This window comes from Solanum verrucosum, unplaced genomic scaffold (assembly GCF_900185275.1).
Source record: "Solanum verrucosum unplaced genomic scaffold, falcon-dt-bn FXZP01000217.1, whole genome shotgun sequence".
Taxonomy (NCBI): Eukaryota; Viridiplantae; Streptophyta; class Magnoliopsida; order Solanales; family Solanaceae; genus Solanum; species Solanum verrucosum.
The window spans coordinates 540,940-557,641 of NW_026020032.1; the positions used below are offsets into that span (position 1 = coordinate 540,940).

General features: G+C 28.2%; 2 protein-coding genes across 2 annotated transcripts; both read right to left on the bottom strand.

Annotated features, from left to right (window-relative positions):
* On the bottom strand, positions 1 to 3,617 carry LOC125821485 (intracellular ribonuclease LX). Its single transcript, XM_049500903.1, has 4 exons — positions 3,419 to 3,617; positions 3,056 to 3,211; positions 768 to 960; positions 1 to 399 (listed from the first exon to the last, which is right to left on the bottom strand). Exons 1-4 carry the CDS (start codon positions 3,524 to 3,526, stop codon positions 143 to 145), a joined length of 714 nt encoding a protein of 237 aa, XP_049356860.1. The 5' UTR covers positions 3,527 to 3,617; the 3' UTR covers positions 1 to 142.
* Positions 3,618 to 9,321: 5,704 nt separating this feature from the next.
* On the bottom strand, positions 9,322 to 10,995 carry LOC125821486 (extracellular ribonuclease LE). The gene is made up of 3 exons (XM_049500904.1): positions 10,843 to 10,995; positions 10,518 to 10,673; positions 9,322 to 9,906 (listed from the first exon to the last, which is right to left on the bottom strand). Exons 1-3 carry the CDS (start codon positions 10,951 to 10,953, stop codon positions 9,481 to 9,483), a joined length of 693 nt encoding a protein of 230 aa, XP_049356861.1. The 5' UTR covers positions 10,954 to 10,995; the 3' UTR covers positions 9,322 to 9,480.
* Between the last annotated feature and the right edge of the window lie 5,707 nt (positions 10,996 to 16,702).

Below are 16,702 nucleotides of genomic sequence, written 5' to 3' on the forward strand. Positions count from 1 at the left end.
CACTAAATATATTTTGACATGTTGTTACCTTGGAATGAAATTTTATTAGTACAAATATGAAAAGGTTTCAATTAAAAATACAACATATATAGAAGATCAAGATCGAATATGATCATGATGAATTAATTAGTTAAAAAACTAATTAAAATTCATCATGGTCATCATTTGAGGAGAAAGAAGGGAATTCAATTTTGGCACCACATTTTCCTCCATGTGGGAAAATTGGGCAATCAATGAATTTTGATGCAGAAGAATCCACACAAAGGTAAACTTGGTATAATTGATGGTTCCCTTGTGAATCCACATTGCACTCTATGAATGGGGTGTGTCCAACTCCTTTTTCAATTGCCTCTTTAATGCTTTCTACACTATAATGTTCTCCATTCCTTGGTTTAATCCCTAATTAATCAACACAAAATTATGTTAGAAAATATAACAACAATTCAGTGTAATTTCATAAGTGAGTCTGAAGAAAGTGAAGTGTATATGCAGACTTTATCCCTATCTTTGTAAAGTAAAAATGTTATTTCTGATAGACTATTAACTTAATAAAAGCAACATAATTCTAATTTATTATGAACATTGCTAATATCTCTCTCTCACACACAATGGGTGTGTTTATACATCGTATAGAAAGCTATAAGTTCAAGTTATCTTATATTAGAAGATTGCCTATAGTTATCTTTAAGTGACCTAACAGTATACAGATTATTTTAGACGTCAACGTATAGAAGCTAAACTCTATAATACATATTATGTATATTTACCTGCATTGTTAAGATTTTGAAGAAGGTTAGATTTGGTCTTGAAGTCAAGTGCAGTTTGGAAATAGGCATGTTGGTTAAGAGCTGAACAAGTGCCATGTTTTAGCCATTCATGACTCCAAAATTTCAAACCATCACTACTTGGGCAAGCAAGTGATGGCCAATTCTTTTCCATTGTGCTTATAAGATCTGAGAACTGCATATATACAACATACAAAATAAAATAAAATAATTAGCTTATTGCATGAATTTTTTACTTGGTAATTAAGCATGGTTTTATTGGGAATTATTGGATTAGAAACATTCATATATACAACTCAATAAGTCAAAGGGTGTGTTCGGTACGAAGAAAAATATTTTCATGACAAACTTACCAATGTATGTACATGATTTCGGCAAAATATTACTCCTAAAATATTTGTATATAATCTAGATAAGTATAATGGGAGGTGGGTGTGGGGAGGTGGAGATGGGGTTGAAAATGACGCATGTTAGAGGATGGAGAGGACACAATCAAAGTAAAATGTCACATGTGAAATTTGTTTGCGATCCCCACTTCCACTAATAAAATATTTTCCTCATTTTTATGAAACTTATTTTCTTAAAGAAAATATTTTTTCAATTTTTTTAATCTAACAAACATGAAAAAATTAAAAAATACTTTTCGAACCCAAAATGACCACTTAGAAAGAACATTCGTAGAAGCAAATGCAATATCCCATCATGTCCAACAACCTAAAAACAAGAACAACTAAGCAAGGAATTAAACATGGGTTCTAAGCAACAAGTCTCAAGTCGAGAATTATTATTTATAAAATATTTAAGTTATATAGACTTAAAATTTTAAATTAGTTACATAATCTTGAAGTAGAAATATAATTAATACGAGGAAAGAAAAACATTTCGTAGAAGCAAAATTATGTAAGTGGATGTATAAATCCATACCTAAAAACAAGAAGTCTAAGCAAGGAAACATGGCACCAAAAAGTAGGACTAACATATTATACTTTTTGTCAAAAGAGAAAATAATAATAAAAATTCATCTAATTCAATTATTCAGTAGAACACTACCACCTTGACGACATGCATGCATATTATTTTTCCGTCTCATATTAGTTATCATGTTTTTTTCTAGGCTCCTTAAAGAATCATAAATAAAAAAATATATTTACTACTTTAACCTTTTTTTTCTCTCATATTAATTGCACTCTAATTAATATTTATTTTCAAGAACACATATTATTAAAGATAAAATGGGATAAAAATAATTAATTTTATTTTAATTTTTATAAAATTATAAGTATTGTGAGACAATTAATATGAGACGAAGGGAGTACTGTATAAGTAAATATTAAAGATAAACAAAAGAACCTTTGTACCTAAAGTTGAATTAATTAACTCAGTTTCATTTTAGCAGGTATCAATCCTTTTGTAATTAATCTAAAAGTTGAAAGAATTAACTTAGAAGTTACCCCTAGCAGTTCTTTAATCCTTTTCGTGATGAAGGATTAATTAAGACTAATTCTACCAATAAGGGTTATACTGGTGGAATGGTAAGTACTCTTTCATCCTTTACAAAAGGTCTCATATTCGAGTCTCGCTAGGTACATAGTTGTCTTTATTAGGGATTTCCTGACACTAATTCGAATTTAGTCAGACTCCATTATGAATACCGAACACCCGTGGAACCAAAAAGAAAATTAAGACTTATTCTGAAATGTCATCTTTGTATGTGTTAATTATTTTAACTAATCCGATAGGTCAAAGTACCTACGTATGATTCTTCATGTTTAAGCCTAATATATGATTCTTCATGTTTTCTTAAAATAAAATTTACATATTTAAAAATAAACTAACATATATGATTCTTCATGTTTTCTTAAAATAAATCTACATATTTAAAAATTACGTGAAAAGTACTATAAAAACAACATATATAGTTGATTAATCATTTTCAGATTTGACACAATTTTCTTTTTAGTTTATTAAAAAGCATCATATACTCTTTCGTTAAATAAACGGAATGGGGGATATACCATAAGAACAAGTCTAAAAATAATGGAATCGTCGCACAAATAGCCAATTAATAAATTCACTATTTCTTTTTCTAGCAGATATACATAGATTATACGCTTTTTTATATACTCATTAGGGAAGACTTTAACAATATATAAAAGACCCCATTTGTACAAGTTGAAAATGATATTGACATATGCCTAATTATAATAATTTATTGTTTACTATAGATAGACTACTTCAAAGCTAAAGTTTGAAAATTAATGTGAATATACCTCAGATTCATCCAAAGAGCTTTCCTTATCACAATTTTGTGGCCATTTTCCATTTTCGTAGTTTGGCCATAGACCATGGATACTAAAATCTTCATCTGGTTTTCCAGTAGTAGGATAGCAGCAACTACGCCTCGTGTCACAATAAGACGCTGGCCACTATAATATCATAACGAAATTTTAAGATGATTTGATAACGTAAAAATTTGTTATATAATGCTATAAGTGATGTTATTATTGTAGTGGCAAAGATATTCTAAAAAATACTTTATGTTACAAGTTCAACGTTTTTAATTTGAATCTTGTTACAATTCCTGCTTCCACCACTGCTCGATATGTATACAAAATAGAGTTAAGAGGACATACCTGTTGAACAAAGTAGAAGAAATCAAAGTCTTGTGCTGCAACACAAAGAACTAACAAACATTGTACAACAATAATCTTAATCAAAAATGATTTTTGAGATTTCATCATTTTCTAGTTTAATAATAATAATAATAATTTCTCCTACAATAAACTTTTGAATTTTCTTTTTGGGTGAGTAAAATAGAGAGAAAATATATTTGGTATTTTTAGTTTGATATAGTTATGTCTCAATTTATAGGCAAAATTAAGACATGTCGTGAAGGAATATGCTGATAAGTATATGCCAACTAATTAATTGTGTAAGAAAAATAATACTATTATTTAAAATACTGTTGCGTGTACTACATTAAAGTACATGTGTTAATGTCCTAGTTGTCAATATTTATCTTCATGTGCTTAAGATTTGGGGTTTACGCATTAATTTATCAGCTTATACTTCTCTATATTCATGAACAATTTAAACCTAATTAATTACGATCTCTATGATTAATTTCTCAATCGAGCTTATCGCTTGGATTTGTCTAGTGTATTTTATCTTTTTTAGTATTGTTTACGAGCCACTATATTAAATTGGAGTTTACCCTATGCGGTTGTACATAGAGGTGATAAAATTAGTCATGAAATTATAACTCGTTAAAGTGATAATTTACTCGCACACTTATTTATTAGCTTAGTCCATTAGAACTTGGGTTGATATCTTGCCCAAAAAAGTTTTTATCAAAATATTTTGAAAAGATGTGTTTTGTATGTTATACTATATAGTTATAATAAAGAAAAATAATAATTTTATTAGCTACTGAAAAACTATATGTGCGCACACCCATTCCATTTAAATTTTGACCCACTTTTTAGGTCATTTCAACCTATGTAATTTTGGGGGCATTTAATATAATAATCAATTTATTTATTAACTCAATCCATTTTGACCCTTTCAAATTCACTCAATCTGCTCCTCTTACACCTATATATGTGCGCACACCCATTCTCTTGTAAAAAATAAAATAAAATAAAAAGATTAATCCCTTTATCCTATTTTAACTTTCTTTTAAACCTTTTGATGTTCATTAAGAAAAGTAATAAAGACAAGGTATAGTTTACACTTTACAAAGTTAGTGGAAATAATAATAATAAAAAAAGTTAAATATCGTGTCATTATTAATTTTAGTCTTGGATTTCTAAGTTGATAATTATCTTGGAATAATTTTTTTGAATTAAGCTGATTGTTAATTTGAACGAAGGGGTCAGACCGATTCCTAATTAAGTTGTAAATCAATCAACCTGTAAATATAAATATAAGTATATATCTAAAAGGAATATTTCAATTGAAAAAAAAGAAGAAATTTAACTATTTTTTTCTAGTTGGGAATTAAGTTCAATTGGAAGTTAAGTAAAGAAACGTACAGCTTGAGCTACGTTTGAACATTAGTGAATAATAGCTTGTGATTTTTCATCAAGCAAGAAAATTTCAAATTCATACATAGCCAATGAATATTAAAGTGTTTCTTAAAATTGAGGTTTTGGGTTCGAATTTGAATATTTAGAAGTTCTCGTTAGAGCGATGAGCATAAATTTTACTCCTGAGCCTAAATGACGAGCAAATACTTGAATGTAAGAGTAAGGATCACCCTATAAGTGAACAAGCTCAAAGGGGGAGGGGAGAGATAAGAAACATAATTTAAGAAACTTAATTCAATCCAATCAAAATCTTATATGAATTTCGAGGATAATTGATTAATTATGTCGTATCATATGGGTCATTCTCCGAATAGGACGGAGCAAATCTTTTAATTGTTTAATAGGTTATGTGATTGATCATCAACGGAAGCATTTTATCCTTAAAATGAATCAACGGAGCACTTTATCTTTAAAATGAATTTTATGATGTAAATCTGAATTAATTAGGTCAATGAATTTCATATGTTAGAGGGTTAAAAAGGAAAAAACCATTCATTGATTTATTTATTTGCGTACACAAAAGAAGATAAGGATACCCAGGTTAACTTTAGACTATAGAGGCTCTCAACCAATGAAATTTATTTGCTGAATCAAAGTGCAGTAATTTTTATTAATGTCATAAACTGCCAAATCTATAATTAATTATTGTTAAGAACTTAGTAGTTAGGAAGATTTTTTTATCTTTCATTTTGTAAAAGTTAATCTTGAATTAACGAAGTAAAAACCTTCTTAAGATAAATCTCATTTTAAAGTAATTATTTGTAAATATCATTTCAATGTGATGAGCTCAATTGAAAAATGAGTGTAAATAATATAGAAAATAGAAACTCGATTTGAAAAATTCCTTGCTCAATCAATTACTTAGCCGCCACCAAAGTGGCTCATTAAATAATATTATTAGACAGTTTTGAGAAGCTTATCGTGACATGCCTTGATAAAACTCCATTTTTCTGACATTTTTGGACAAAAAATTCAATTATTTTACTTAATTTCTTATTGGGTCAATTTTTATTAATTCTTCAAAGACTTAATTAAGTATAAGTTTTTGTTAAATGAACAGAATAAATATAGATCAAAATTAGGTGATAGGCCCGATCCAATCTACCCAACAACTTGGTTGTGTATATCTCATTTAAAGTCAATTCTATAATTTTCAATTTAATTAACAAGCAGTGTTTCATTAATTCTGCAGATTATTCTTTTATGACTTTTTATAATTAACAAATTAAATAGCAAAGTATAGGAACATGTCTTCGATCCCTTTGGGTTAATAAATTGCTTTAATATATGTTAGAAATGATTCTCCACCATTATTGAAACTTAACTATACCATTTTTATAAATATGGTAAATTAGGTTTTGGGTCTAATTCAATAAGAAAAGATTTATCTAAGCTAGTTCAAGAAGAGATGATCGTCTAGAGAGTTCATTCCTAACAACTGTGAGATTTATTTTATTCATGAATATTCTATATTTGAAATTTCACTGTCCGATCTAGTGCGTACACATTTATGGTAGTTTAGAGGTATTTTCACACACAAACACCCCTTCAACTGATACTAGGGCATTCCACCCCACCCCCTTATCTGAAGGCCCATTGAATTGGATTTGACTCTTATATTATGTCAAATTTAATTTTGAACCTTATAACTCACACCTTAAAAATTAGATCAATGGAAAAAAAATAATCTTAAACCGATGCATGTGAGATTCAATCAATTCATCATATACTCCTTTGTTTCATTTTACCTGGCCTAAGTTAACTTGTGCTTCTCTTTAAAAGGTATTTATTAAGTAAATTACTTTAATAAATTAACGTTGTTAATTATACACTATAGATTGACATGAATTTTATTTTATTTAGAAGCAAATATTTGTATTTTTTTTATGACCGTGGTGTTCGGGTCAATTTTTGTCCACCTCAACCAATTTCACGGGATATCTGTCACTTCCACCAGCAACAGCTATCAGGTAAGCAAATATATGTATTAAGCCCCACTAAATATATATAAATTGATAATGAACTCACTTATCATTTTATACTGATTAGCTTGAGATCGTTATATGAATTTATAATTTTCAAATTTTGAATTCACCTAATGTTAAAATAAGAATTAAGATTAACAAACACATTTAAATTATCTCAATTTTGAGCTTCATACCCTAAACTATTGAGAATTTGAACATTTTACCTAAACTATCACCTAATGATTAGCAAAACACACCTAGGCGACTAGATCAAATGTTTGTTCACAAATGCTTTAGCGCGTTTGACCATAAAATCTTCGTCCACCTACTATATATAAAGACTCTATTAGCTAACATGCATATATATATAGTAAAGAAAAGGTTGCCGTCTCGCGACCTGCAGAAGTAAAGGAACAAACAAGCAAAATTCATATTTAAAACACACACTCTTTCTCTCTCTTTTATTTTTATCATCCGGTGGTCCGTATCCTCTTTAAGCTCAACTAATTCGATCTGTTCCAAAATTTTACATTAGGGATAAAATATTTCCGATCTATACATATTAAATATATTGTTGGAAGTAATAATCTACTTGGGTAAATTTTTGCGAGGCTAAATTTAAAGTGTTTAACCAAATTTTTATTTATTTTAAAAAATAAGTACTTCGGAAAAGTAGCAGAAGCAGAAACTAAAAAATGTGTAGTTTATTTGCTAAAAACACATTTGAGGGAAAAAAAAAATACTAAGAAACACTTTTAAAAGTTTAGACGAATATTAATTATTTCTTAATAATGTCTTTTTGTTATAAAATATAAGCTCAGAATAATATAATAAAGAGAAGAAAACAAGATATAGAGATAAAAAAGATGACTTTTCTTCTTATTCAAGTGTATTTCAAATGGTGAGTGATATCTCTATTTATAGTGTTGAGATATCACTCCCAAAAGGTCACCAAAGTAGTAGATACGTAGTTATCCCCTAAGGTTCTTATCACCTTGGAAGCACCCATACATGAATCCAATTAATTCTTGAAGAAATCTAATGGATAATCCATACAATGCAATGGATTATAACACTTTTAAATTTATTGTTTAAATACAAGTTGTTTCTCGTAAAAATATGATTTTAATAAAAACTTTTATAAAAAAACAATTTTAAAAATAATTTAATTTTAAAAACGTTGTCAAACATGCAATAAATTTGTTTCAGGAAAACTACTAAATAGATGTATCAAATTAATGGACTTTAATTGAGTCTACACTTGTACATTTTGCGACCACACAGGATTTTCTTCTTTAACATTAACTTCTTTTATTATTGCTATTATTATTATTATTGCTATTATTATTGTTATTGAAATGCATTTTGACAAAAAAAAGTATGTAGTCGAATTTCAATACGAATATCAAACACCCATAAAAAAAGTATTTATATTTAGTTTGGGAAATATGTTAGAAAGAATTAAAAAGGAAAAGAGAAACAAATCGTTTTCCAAAACGAGCAAGAGAAGTCCGTATAACCTAAAGTTCATTTTATTATATTGTGAGGTCACAAACAACGTAATCAATTCAAAATCAGTTAATCTTTTTCATATTGTTAATGTAATGAACATAACGTAATGGAAATAGCAAAAGAGATGATCAAATTGAAATAAGAGTAAGGAGGGAATGATAAGATTATTATTAAGCTTTTCGATCAAAATCGCAAAAATTAAAAAGCTATCAACAATTGAACAATAAAATATGTATAAAATGTGTAATAAGGTGTATTCAAATGTCCAAAATGACGGTGAGTAAGGGAAATTTAGAATGAGCTAGGTCTAACTGTTTTCGTTATTCTTATCTATTTCAAACGTTACAGAAATTATGGTTACAAAATGAAATTATGAATATCTCAAAATTTGGTTGTAATTTGCATTATCATCTATCGGAGGCACACCTCCAAGTCTATATAGACGGATCACTCCGGACCTTTGATATCCAATGCAATGAAGCAGATTTTTGAGAGCTAATTTTTTAAAGTCAAACAAGTTTTTGATCTGATTGACATTAATTGACTTCTCGTTTTACTGAATCCTCTCTTCATTTGCCACGTGTCCGGTCAAATAATCTGTCCCAACATACTTTCCATATTATTTTTCAGTTACATTATTTACTATATAACGTTTCTAAGGTAATGACTAATGACAACAACGTACACGGCACCATTGTTCTTGTTCTAGTTGCCACGAATAAAAGAATGTCACTTTACTAGAGTAGTTGTAACGGTATTAATCTACTTAATTTAACCCCAAAAGTTACTATATGTCTTATTTATACAATTTAATTTTCATGACAAACGAAAATTTATCACCTTACTATCTACGTCCCCAACTTCGTGTATAACGATTTAAATTATGACCTTTTGTCTATTTAGTTGTCCCATTTGAAACAAAATATATTTAAAATTTAATAATAATATATTTTAGTGTTGAGTACTAAGAACAAACGACAATTTTCAATATGTTATTGCTCCAAACAAGGCATTACCTTTTTCCAATGATTAGAACATGTATTATATTACTAATTAAACAAGAAATAGTACAAAGGAAAGACAACAAATTTAGGCATATGAAATAAGGCTAAAAGAACAAACACTAGTTTAAAATGTTGGGAACTCAATGTTTGTGCCACATTTCCCTCCAGGGAAAATAGGGCACTCGATGAGATTTGAACCCGAGCTATCAACACAAATGTAAACCTGATATAACTGACTATTACCCGATTGGTCTACATTACATTGGATCCAAGGAGTGTATCCAATCGCGCTTTTAATTGCATTTCTAATGTTGACCAAGTCATAAGATCCGCCATCAGGGTGAATGTTAGCACCTTGAAGAATTGACAAAAGATCAACTTGATTCTTGAGATCAAGAGTCTTCTTGAAATAAGCATGTTGGTTTGTGAAAACAGATTCAGCACAAGTGCCATGTTTTTCCCATTCATGTGACCAAAATGTTGAGCCACTACCACTTGGGCATGCTAGTGTTGGCCAATTTTGCTGCATTCTACTAATTAAGTCAGAAACCTGTCGAGTCAATTCAAGAACTTGTGAGAACATAGTAACGAAATTAGAAATTTATCGAAAGAAATTCAAAAATATATTGAACCATCACACCTATGAGTTGAACTTATGATCTAAAGAAAATCTTGAACCTCGTATATAATTACACTAGAGTCTTTTCTTATATCAAGGAATTCAACCATTCATATATAACCAAGAGAATTCATTTTCGTCATATATATGCCGTTTAATTTTTTGACGAAGGAGACTCAATTAAAACACTAGAATCTTTTCTTATGCCAACGAGATTCAACAATTCATATATAACAACAACAAAAATATCATTTTAGTCATACTTGTGAACCTTGTACTTTAAACCCCTTGCCTTCCTATAAGACCCGCCCCCAGAATTCTATGAGTTCAATTGAACCTTGTAGTTTAAACGCGAATAATAGAAAAAATAGTAGTGGAAAAAAGATAAATTTTTAACAAAAAATTAAACTCTGAACCCGTAATTCAAAAACATAACGAGTTCAACACTAAAAACCTAATGACTAATCCTAAATATTCAAATTTTGGATTCGCCTCTGGTGATATCAATTAGAATAAGAATATGTTTCTAGAAAATTGGATACCTGAGATTGGTCATAAGGACTGTTTGGATCACAATTTGATGGATAAGTCCCATCATTATTATTAGGCCAAAGTCCATGAATTCCAAAATCTGCTGCTGGTTTTCCAGTTGTAGGGTAACAACAACTTTGTTTAGTGTCACAGTATGATCCTGGCCACTACATAAACAGAAAAAAAAAACATATATTGATTATAAAAAAAAAAAAATTATATCCGACACAGTCTCTCGACCCCACAAAAATAGGGATACAATAATCTGCGTACATTTTAACCTCTCCGGACTTAAAAAAAATAAAAATGAATCAACTGAACAAATTAGATGTGTACCTGTTGAACAAAGTAGAAAAAGTCAAAATCTGTAGCAGCATTGAGGACTGATAAACATTGTGTAATAATCAAGAAAACCAAGAACAGAGAAAAGGCTGAATTAGAAGCCATTTTTTTTTTTTGCTTGTACAAAAAAATATTAATTTTTGTATTGGTAGTGATTTGATAAAGTGATTTGGGGGTTTTATTTATAGGAAAAGAATAATAAATGAAAGATGTGAACAGTCTAACTTTTTAAAGTGTGAAATTGAGGAGCTTGATATTAAATATGATTTGGATTTTGTATCCTTTATTAGTGTTTATGATGTTGACACAATTGATAAGATGCCAATTATTGATTTTTGGTATATTCTAAAGTATATTTTGTATAATAATAATAATAATGTTATTTTAATATGTTGATTTGGACTTATTTTAAGGAAACATTTTTACTTTTATTCCTTTTAGAGAATCTTTTCTCAAATCTTGGAAAGATGGAAAGTTGTCAATAAAGTAAGTTCTTTGTATTAAGATACTAGAATACGCTCTGGCTTAGATTATTTTTCGTGATTTTTAAAAATAATTATTTATTATTTTAAAAGTTTAAGATAACTTTTTTTATTTTTACTAGTAGTTGTTCTTGAAGATTATAAATATTTTAGTAGAATAAATATTGAATAAAGAGATTATCCGGTTTGATCAAGTTTTTAAAATCATTTTATTTTTAAAAGGGGCTTTTTCAATAGTGATTTCAAAAAAATACTTTTTTGTGAGAAGTAGTTTGTGTTTGACTGATAAATTTAAAAAAACATTTTAGAGCAACAATTAGTGCTTGGTTAAATTTAAAATGTACTTTCTACGTATATTTATTTTTCTCAAAAGGGTTTTCAGAAAATAATTTTACAGTAAAAACCACGTTTAAGCTTATAAAAACAATTTTTACTATTTTCCAAAACATTTATTTTTTATTATAAACTCGATTAAATACCTGATTTTTTTAAAATAAGCATTTTTTATCTTCTAAAAATTTGGTGAAATAAACTATAATATCTCTTTAAAATATAAATGAGGGTGAAATAATGAAGAAAAGCCTTCTAACTACTATTATTTTGCAAGAGACGTGTAACAAACATATAATTTAAAATTAAGGAAGTAATTATCGAGCTCATTATTATATAAGGTTCATTAAATAAAATATAACGGTTCATATGAATGCAATGTGTGATATATTATATTTTTTAAAGTCTTGATTAATTGAATTATTGGCCACCGTCGATTTCAGACTTGTACTTCCCTCATTAATTAATTGTTCATTATATCTATATCATTAATAGACATTATATATGCTCTCCAATCTCCATACCTCTCCCATAATTCTTACAATTGAGTTTCAGTTCACACTGATATCGTATATTGGTAAAGAATTTACTCACACAAGATATTTAAATTAAATTAATAATTTTAAATAAAGTATTTTTAATTAAAATATATAGTCAAACGTCTATTATATCTGTGTTAATCTGTCAAAAGGTTATATCTTGTGTTAATCTATCAAAAGGTTATATCTTAATTTTAGAGCGTAAAATCTACAAAGTGTACAATTTTATTGTATCCATTTGAATTATGCACTTTTTTAAAAAGAAAATATATAAGCTATACATATATGTATACAATTTGCAACCTTATCTAGAGGCAGAGGTAGAGTCGTAACTTTCGGCAAGTAAGTTCAAAAAGGTAAAAAAATGTCTGTAGCAACAATCAAATCCATAATAATGAGGTAACCACTAAACCCTTCGGCCCAGAACTAAAGTGGGATTCATAACTTAATAATTATACATAAATAACTAAATTAAGTTTATATCTATAGTGTAATTTTTCACCGAAAGAAATTAGAAAATTTAAGGAATTGTATGTGAACACAAGGAAGAGTAGACAATAGCAACACATACCTGCACCAAGACCATTTAGGCCTATAGACAACTTTCTTTCACGTCTTTTTTTGTGATACTTTCACATGTAATGAAATTGCATTATTTTCGAGTTTAAATTAAATTAAATTAAATTTTATGCAGAGGGTATATAAATATTTCTACAATCAAATCACTTAATTAAAAAAATAATACGTAGACAACTCTATTCAATACTTGCGTTGTTCATAGCCTAGAATTAATAAACATAACTACATAAGTAATCTATTGTAACAAACTAAATTACATTAATGGATTACGTGAAAATTTCATACTACATTGATTTTGTGAGAAATTCATTACATTATCAATATAAAATAACTTCAAGTTCTTTAATTTTTATATGAGTTTAATTTCTATGTATAGATAATATATGTAAGAAAATGTACACTCCTATCAGAAAAATCCCCAATTCTCCTTTTGGAGCTTCAACTCTCACATGAAGTTCTTGTTTCGACAATTCAAAATTTGGAAAAGGCTTCAGATCATTTCAAAGAGAATAATAACAAGTAATTCTAATCAATCGCTCATCGATTTGTAATTGTGAAGAATTTCATATTGGTGCTTTATGTGGTAGGTAGTCTCTTCTGACTTATGAAATCCTCACCTCCTTAACTAACTCTTAGATTAAGTTGGCTTTATGATTTGATATGTCAAAGTTGTATTCGTGATATTTATTAAGAGTCTCATGTTGATACTTTAAGAGATGCATGCATGATATTTTTAATATAACTTGTATAATACTCATTTCTTAGCTTGATTCTTTATCGTAACTTAAAATAAAATAACTTGTTATAACAAGTGTGAAAATTGTAAAATATATTTTAAAAAATTCATTATATCGTGACAACTAATGTTCTATTTCATTTCCACCACGGCATTGCCAAAGTCAATGATAAAAATGTTCCAATCCACATTTGCCCAAATTGAACTATACAAACAAATCTTTTAGGTACGTTAAAGCATGTAAAACTTGCACTTTACTCCATCAGTCGTCAAAATACTTGTCATATTTCACTTTTCGAAAATTAATATGATTAATTATTAAAAGTATTTTAAATTTTAAACTTAAAATATAGATATTGACAACTAAATGAAAAATATCTCTATAAGTTGCAATTTCTCTAATTTTAATATGATGAAAAAATATATCTTAAAATATTGGTCAAGGTTTATGTAATTTGACTGTCGAGAAAAAAATATGACAAGTAATTTGGGACGAGAGATTTATAATATTACAACAAAAAAGACATTTAGTGACAATATATTTTTCTTTTAGCTATCATATTTGTTGCTGCAAAAACATTTAGCTGCAATTGAGTTATGTTATTACATCCAGAATCGCTAAAGTCTTCAGCGACATTTGTATAAAGTGTTGATTATAATAATTATTTTCACTAAATATAATATAACGATAATTATATTATTATCATTAAATAATTGCCACAAAATTCTTTATTTGTTATAGTATAGTCTGAATTTCAATATTAACATGTCAATATGCACTCAAACTCATGTCAATTTACACTACTTAGAGAATTAAAAAGGGACAAGGCACTGATTTATCCTTTATAAAAGCATGGGATAGAAAGAAGTAAAAATTAGGCAAATGACATAGTATAAGAAAGAAATTACTTCCTTTCCCTACTCTTTTATTAATTACCAAAAATCCCTTTTTTTAGTGTTTTTCGGATACATAATATAGCAGTGTGGATACTTAATATAACAGCGCGGATACTTTAATTAATAACGGGCGGATACTTAAATTATTAAGTTGTTAGCAGCACGGATACTTAATTAACGGGCGGATGCATAATATAGCAGCGCGGATACTTTAATTAATAACGGGCGATACTTAAATTATTAAGTTGTTAGCATCACGGATACTTAATTAACATGCGGATGCAAAATATAGCAGCGCGGATACTTTAATTAATAACGGACGGATACTTAAATTAATAAAGTATCCGGTTAAGTTGAATTGGGGGAAAATAAGGGATTTTTGTATTTTAGTAAAAGAGTAGGGAAATATTGAGAATAAGTAAAGAAGTGTTGTGTATTTAAGTAATTTTTCCTAGAAAGAATGTTTGGGACAAAATACAAGAGGCTAAGTGCGGCAAATAAATGATCGGATCGAATTTAGACGGGTCATAATAAGCTAAAATAATGAAATGGTCACTATCTAATCCCTGCCCAATGGTTGGTCAACTCATGTTTTTGATGTGTATTTTACAAAAATGAACATTTTTCAATTTTTGACATTTCTTGCTTTATGGATATTGAAAAGAACTTTAAATTTATCGAGTTTTGCCTCATAAATTAATTTTGACTTTGAAGGACCACAAGATAAGCAAGGGTTAAAAATTCAAGACCACCATTTTTAAAGTTATTGGGTGTAATTTCCTGAATTTTTAATTTTAGTTTTTTTAATATAATTTGTTCAATTATCAAAAAAAAAAAAAAAAAACTCATAAAAAGAAATACCTTTTTTTTATATGGCTATATAAAAAATTTATTAATATTTTGATAAAGTTTTGTATAAATGAATTTAGCCCAAACAACTCAACTATTAAATAGACAAAATTTGAGTGGATTAAAATAAACTAAGTTAATTTATGATTTAAAGTAAATTAAGGTAATATATTAGCGGATTAATGACATACCCAAACTTATAAGCCGCCAACTTTAATGGATTAAGGGTGTGTTCGGTATGAAGGAAAACTTTTTCAAGAAATGTTTTTCAATTTTTTTATATTTGTTGGTCAAAATCTTTGGAAAATGTCTTCTCTAGGAAAATAAATTTCTAAAAGTAGAAAAAATGACTTCCCTAACGAAAGTGTGGAAAACAAGTTCTATAAATCGTATTTCAAGGTACAAGACTTGTCGACATTACCTTCAGCTGCAAATTGGGCCTATACATCTTCACAGGTTAGATTTGGGCTCCTTCATGAATAATGGGTTACATTTTGAGCAATTTATATCGTAAAAATTACATAAAATATCATAGTATTAAGAGTTAATTATATTCTATCAAACATATTCTTTTCCAAATTATTAAAACCCTTTATATTTATAGGATCTTGGATACATCAAGTCCTCAAGAAATCTGTGAATACATAGCTCACAGATTACGGATGATACATTACTTAATGGGAAGAATGTATCTGACAGGGGATAAGGAGATGTATCCAAGAGGGGAAGGATGTATCTGAGAGTGGATAGGGATGTATCCGAGAAGAGATTTTTGTAACTTTTTTAAAACTATAGAAAATTTTAGAGATTATGGTAAAATAAAATGTGCATTTATGTAATTTTTTTCATTTATATCAATGCCCAAATCGTTGTTGGCTCAAACTTTACGAAATAGGAAGTTACTTTTTTGGAGTATATGCATCTCAAAACAGAAATTTGGGATCATTTTGAATTTTTGTGTATACTAATACTTGAATTTTTCAAAATATGTGTGACCGACGTTGTGTGAGCTCGAAGATTTTTGGGTCCATTGGTGACAACTGATAACCTATTAAATGACACTCATTATTTTTTAAAGGCAAACGTCACTTTTTGAACGGTATAAATCACAAAATAGGAATTCAAAATTATCTTAATTTTTCATGGGTATTAGTCTATAAATTTTCCGAAATTTGTGTGACCAACTTTGTTTCCAAATCAAGCACAGCCATTTATAAGTAGCATTTGGCACATACTATGGTAAATGCTTTCGTCAGACACAATTAATGGCATAATACATAAATGTGCCCTTTAACTTAATCTTATTTCACAATTATGTCCTTCAATTTTGGATGTGCACAAATAGACACTTAAACTTGTATAAAGTTGAATAAAGAAACACACGAGTCTATTGTCACGTAGGATGCATATGTCTATTTATTCAATTTTTATACAAGTTTACC